Source organism: Tripterygium wilfordii, chromosome 9 (assembly GCF_013401445.1).
Source record: "Tripterygium wilfordii isolate XIE 37 chromosome 9, ASM1340144v1, whole genome shotgun sequence".
NCBI classification, from domain to species: Eukaryota; Viridiplantae; Streptophyta; class Magnoliopsida; order Celastrales; family Celastraceae; genus Tripterygium; species Tripterygium wilfordii.
The window spans coordinates 6,008,386-6,014,755 of record NC_052240.1 but is presented as its reverse complement, the minus strand read 5'-3'; the positions used below and the strand labels follow the sequence as shown (position 1 = coordinate 6,014,755).

The 6,370-nt window shown below is 40.9% G+C and overlaps 1 protein-coding gene and 1 non-coding gene across 2 annotated transcripts; one reads left to right on the top strand and one right to left on the bottom strand.

Annotated features, from left to right (window-relative positions):
* Positions 1 to 361: 361 nt before the first annotated feature.
* Positions 362 to 6,036, bottom strand: LOC120005855. Its single transcript, XM_038855713.1, has one exon. It carries the CDS (start codon positions 5,960 to 5,962, stop codon positions 686 to 688), a length of 5,277 nt encoding a protein of 1,758 aa, XP_038711641.1. The 5' UTR covers positions 5,963 to 6,036; the 3' UTR covers positions 362 to 685.
* Positions 5,359 to 5,466, top strand: LOC120006738. Its single transcript, XR_005470081.1, has one exon. It is a non-coding gene; the product is annotated as a small nucleolar RNA R71 (small nucleolar RNA).
* Positions 6,037 to 6,370: the final 334 nt, after the last annotated feature.

The following is a 6,370-nucleotide window of genomic DNA, read 5'->3' as shown; positions in this document are numbered from 1 at the left end:
ACTGCATGGTATGGGCCAGGCCCAATGGCCTGTGGTTGGGTTGGGGCTTGGTTATTGAGTGATGGTCCTCTTACTCTATCATTGGTATCAGAGCCCTCGTTCTTGCCCTGTGGGGAGCTCTGGTATCCATGGGCCTTGTGCCCCTGGCCCTTGGGGCCTCGTCTGCGGAGTGGCCGGCCTTGGTGTTCTGTTATATGGGGCCGAAAGGATAGGGATAGGGAAGGGTCCCGAGTCCTGAATTATGCAATGTCCTCAGTGCATGGAATAATGTGAAAAAATAACGCGAAGACAAAGTACTGAGTTAGAGCGATACAACCTGACTGTGAAAACATTCGGGAAGTAATTACTGCGTGGAATTCTGCACTGCACATCTGTTGTAAAATCATCAATTTCTCCTTCATCTGAGCTCGGATTCACGAACCGTAAAATTCTGCAGAAACTAGACATCCGTATATTTCTGCACATATATGGCAAACATTCTGGTTCGTCCTGAGTTGCTCCAGAAAATTGTTTCAATCCAGCACTTTGGCACAACTTTTTCTTTTTGCATTTGATGCACAAATAGCAATTCAATTCAGTGTGGGATGAATTAAAATAATATACAATAAAAGGAACGAATTTACCGGGTGGGTTGCCTCCCACCAAGCGCCTTATTTAATGTCTTGGCAAGACGAAACTTCTTTGACTATGGTGTTAGATTTGGGACTTGATCAACTACGACACCAATGTCAACATCTGTGAGAGAGTCAGTTAAAAATGGCTTCACTCGTTGCCCATTCACCTTGAACGTGCTACCATCTCTCGGATTCCGAATTTCCACCGCACCATAAGGAAAAACTTTCATGACCTCAAATGGTCCCGTCCATCTAGAATTTAATTTACCCGGAAACAAACGAAATCGAGAATTATATAATAAAACACGCATACCTTCGGTAAGTTCTTTTGGCTGAATCAATTTGTCATGTGCTGCCTTAGTGCGTTCCTTGTAGAGCTTTGCATTTTCATAAGCTTCAAGACGGAGCTCCTCTAACTCGTTGAGTTGTAACTTTCTTTCTGCACCTGCAGCTTGTATATCAAAATTTAATTTCTTTATAGCCCAATACGCCCGGTGCTCGAGTTCCATAGGCAAGTGACATGCTTTTCCAAACACAAGACGATAAGGACTCATACCAATCGGTGTTTTAAAAGCTGTCCGATATGCCCACAAAGCATCATTAAGCTTAATAGCCCAATCTTTCCTAGTGGAGTTGACAGTTTTCTCCAAAATTCGTTTGATCTCCCTATTGCTAACTTCCACTTGACCCGATGTTTGAGGATGGTATGGGGTGGCTATTTTGTGAGTGATGTTGTATTTTTTTAACAAGGCTTCAAAAGGCTTATTGCAAAAATGACTACCACCATCACTAATAATGGCCCTAGGGGTTCCAAATCTAGTAAAAATCATATCCTTAAGGAATGTAAGAACAACCCTATGGTCATTGGTCCTAGTAGCTAGGGCTTCAACCCATTTAGAGACGTAATCCACTGCTACAAGGATATAAGTGTAGCCATAAGAAGGGGGAAACGGGCCCATAAAATCAATACCCCACACATCAAACATCTCAACCACAAGAATGCTATTCAAAGGCATTTCATTCCTTCTACCAATATTTCCCGACCTTTGACAACTATTACATCTAGCACAAAAGTTGAATGCATCTTTAAAAAGCGTAGGCCAGAAAAAACCTGATTGGAGCACTTTTAAAGCTGTTTTCTTAGCTCCAAAGTGTCCACCACAAGCAAGATCATGTGCATGTCGTAGAATGTTCTCTTGTTCTTCTTCAGGAACGCACCGGCGAATGATTTGGTCGGGTCCATGCTTGAACAAATAAGGATCCTCCCAATAATAGTGCTTGACCGATGCCAAAAATCTCTTCTTTTCCTGAAAAGTTAGTCCTTCTTGAAGTACGCCACAAGCAAGATAATTAACAAAATCAGCATACCATGGCTCCTTTGAATGGACAATCAAGAGTTGTTCATCCGGAAAAGTCTCATTGATCGGCACCTGATTCTCTTGACAAAATCCTTCTTCCACAATGCGTGATAGGTGATCGGCCACCACATTCTCACTACCCTTTTTATCTTTGATCTCCAAGTCGAACTCTTGAAGTAAGAGGATCCACCGAATCAACCTAGGCTTGGCATCTTTCTTATTCAACAAATACTTTAAAGCCGCATGGTCAGTATAAACAATTACTTTGGAACCAACTAGATAAGCACGAAATTTTTCCAAAGCAAATACCACTGCCAACAACTCTTTTTCTGTGGTGGAGTAATTCAGTTGTGCGTCATTCAAAGTACGACTAGCATAATAAATAACATGGGACGCCTTACCATCCTTTTGACCAAGAACCGCACCAACCGCATAATCAGATGCATCACACATAAGCTCAAATGGTAACGACCAATTGGGAGTAGAAATAATAGGAGACGAGGTCAATGCATGTTTCAACACATTAAAAGCTGCCAAGCACTCTTTGTCAAAATCAAAAACTGCATCTTTAGCCAATAAATCGCAAAGAGGTTTGGTGATCTTAGAAAAATCTTTGATGAAACGTCTATAAAAACCCGCATGTCCTAAAAAACTTCTAACACCTTTAACAGAAGTAGGGGAAGGTAAATTTTTTATCAAGTCAATTTTTGCTTTGTCTACCTCAATCCCCTCGTGAGACACTACATGTCCTAGCACGATACCCCTCCTAACCATGAAATGACATTTTTCCCAATTCAAAATTAAATTCGTCGCTTGACATCGTTTCAAAACTAGAGCTAAATTTTCAAGGCATGCATCAAAAGAAGATCCAAAAACTGAAAAATCATCCATGAATACCTCAATTATTCGCTCCACCATGTCGGAAAAAATTGCCATCATGCAACGTTGGAAAGTAGCGGGGGCATTGCACAATCCGAAGGGCATCCTTCTATAAGCGAATGTACCGAATGGGCATGTGAAGGTGGTCTTTTCTTGATCCTCAGGTGCAATCGGAATTTGATTATAACCTGAAAACCCATCAAGAAAACAATAGTGAGAATGACCCGATAAGCGTTCAAGCATTTGATCAATGAAAGGGAGAGGAAAGTGATCCTTTCTAGTGGCGGTATTCAACTTCCGATAGTCAATGCACACTCTCCATCCGGTAGTCATCCTTGTAGGAATGAGTTCATCATCCTTGTTCTTTACCACCGTGATACCGGATTTCTTTGGCACTACTTGAACTGGACTTACCCACTTGCTATCCGAAATTGGATAGATCACCCCCACATCGAGCAATTTGAGGACTTCAGCTCTCACCACTTCCTTCATGTTTGGATTGAGTCTTCTTTGTGATTCTCGTGATGGTCTTACCTCATCCTCCATTAAAATTCTATGCATGCACAAGGTGGGGCTAAGGCCTTTGATATCAGCAATAGTCCATCCCAAAGCCGTTTGATGATGTTTAAGCACTTGAATGAGACTCTTCTCCTCTTCCTTAGTCAAATCCGTAGCAATAATTACCGAAAGAGTCTCATCTTTACCTATGTATGCATACTTGAGATGTTGTGGCAATGGTTTTAATTCCAACTTTGGTGGAGAGATGATAGATGGTTCGAGCTTTGTCTTATTCATCACCAATGGCTCAATTGGAGGCGTGTACCTTGGTTGATATGGTTTGGTGTGCTCTAAGACCGCTCCAACACTTTCAATTGCTTCTTCTTCACTAGGTGATCCTATCAAAACCTGTTCAAGATCCGTAATTTCATTATGCACAAAGGTAGATGTAATCAACGTATCTATTAGATCAATAGAGAAACACGTATCAAGTGAAGTAGAAGGAAAAGAGAGAGCTTCAAACACTTTAAGTTCCACAGTTTCTCCCAAAACGGTCATTGTCAAGGTACCGTCCTTCACTCGGATGCATGTGTCTGCAGTTGCCATGAATGGCCGACCAAGAAGTATAGGTGCATCATGTCCATTCATCCCACTTTCTTCCGTATCTAAAATTATGAAATCTGCAGGAAGAATGAGTTTATCTACTTGAACCAAAATATCTTCTACAATACCTTTAGGATACCTCACAGAACGATCGGCAAGCTCAAGACGAACTGTAGTCTTCTTCATTCCTTGGATTCCAAGTTCCTTGTAAACCGAGAATGGCATTAAGTTGATGCTTGCTCCAAGATCTAGCATCGCATGTCCATGTCGCTTGCTGCCAATGGTGATGGGTATATCAAAGCTACCTGGATCAGATAACTTAGGTGGAAGGTCCCTTTGAAGAATTGCACTCACGTTCTTATTCAACTTGACTCCTTCGTTAGGTGCAAACTTTAGCTTATGAGTCTTCAAACTCTTCAAGAATTTCCCATATGTCGGAATCTGTTCTATCACATCAAGCAAGGGCAAGTTAATTTGAACTTTACTCAACACATCATAAATTTCTTTGAAATACTTATCCTGCTTGTTTTGCTTAAGACGACCCGGGAATGGAATAGGTGGCATGTAAGGATTGACTTCCTTATGGAGAACACTCGTATTGCCTTCCTTAGAATGGGTGGCAGGTGGAGTAGGCTCAGATTTTTCAACATCTTGTTGAACATCTTCTTGTTCTTTTTCACCTACATCCACAACGTCATTAATGTCATCAACACCATTATTAATAACCTTACCACGTCGAAGATGAATGGCCTTGGCTTGTTCATTGTTCTTCGGATTGACAACAGTTTGACTAGGAAATTTTCCAGCTTCCCTTTGGCTTAATGCCTCAGCGATTTGACCAACTTGAGCCTCCAACTTTTGTTGACTAATAGCCAATTGCCGCACCATGTCCTCCAATGTGGTGGTTGGTGGATTGGCTTGGTTCTGGGTATTCTTCCATGAAAAATTTGGATGTGCTCGAAAACCTGGGTTATAAGAGTTGGAGTATGGGTCAAACCTTGGATTCCGGTTATAAGAGTTCATCATGCTTGCCTGTTCTTGTACAAACTCCGGAAAATCCACTCCTTGAGGGCATGTAATGGTGGCATGGCCAGGAACATGACATATGGCACAGATCTCTTGTTGAATTGTGTGCCCATTCATTGCTAGAAGCATGTCCAACTTACTAGCAATGGCGTCAACCTGCGATCTTGGTGCAAAAGTGTCAGAATTATTAAGTTCATAAACACCAGCTCGCTTACCTCGCATCTCTGAATGTTGGGTCTCAACTGCTAGATTATCAAACAAAGTTTGACATTCTGTTGGAGTCTTATTCCTGATAGATCCCCCTGCATAATTATTAACTGCAGCCTTACTAGGAACTGTCAGTGCTTTATAAAATATGCGCATCAACACTAATGAAGGCAAAGCATGATGGGGACACTGAGTTAACAAATTATTAAATCTCTCCCACGCTTCAAAAAACGACTCATCAAGTTGTTGTTCAAATTGCATGATCTTATCCCTAAGAGCATCAGTTTTCTGAGTTGAGAAAAATTTTTCTAAAAATTTATTTTGTACCTCAATCCATGTCGTCAGTGAACCCGGTCTCAAACTGTTGAGCCATGTTCTTGCTTTGTCCTTCACAGAGTAGGGGAAGATCTTCAACCTCAAGTGCTCCTCAGTAACTCCCGTAGACAAAGACATGCTAGAAACCATATTAAAAATTTCACGAATATGACTAAGTGGATCCTCCGAACTTAGACCATGAAAAGAAGGCATCATGTTAAAGTGTATAGTCTTAAGCTCGTAGTTCCTAGCTGCCGTCGGAAGTACGATGCAAGATGGGGATTCTGGAATAGTGGGGATGTCAAGATCACCCATTGTTTCAGCTGGAACTATTGCTGCCATCTTCTTGTCTTCGGTTGAGGATTCTTCGTTACTTTCACCTTGATTCTTATTCCTTAACAAACTTTCAATGTCGTCTATGTAAGGTTGTAGCTCTCCTTTCAAAGAGCGTCTACCTTGCATAAACCTGAGAAATTAAAATAAAAAAAAATTAAGTACACAATTGAACTAAACTAGTCCCCGGCAACGGCGCCAAAAACTTGATGTAATAATTCTCGCAAGTGCACAAGAGTCTACGAATAGTACAATGTATGCAAGTACGAGGTCGATCCCACGGAGACTAGTTAATCTAATTTATGTACCTAACGTGATGAATGATTGAGATTTGGGGAAAAAGGAAGAATGATTGATGTAATAAAATAAAATAAAAACAAAGAAATAAAATTCAGATTTTGTGATACCAATATGAGAAGAACACTAGGGCAATGATTTCACCTAGTAATCCTATCACAAGCATTCAATTAACAAACACACAATTATGGTTCCGATTCAAGGGTTGATTCTTTCTTAAATATGTTGGTTCGTTCGTTC

Excerpts from the sequence above, each read along its gene's own strand:
- LOC120005855 (XM_038855713.1), bottom strand. The coding sequence starts at position 5,962 with ATGCAAGGTAGACGCTCTTTGAAAGGAGAGCTACAACCTTACATAGAC.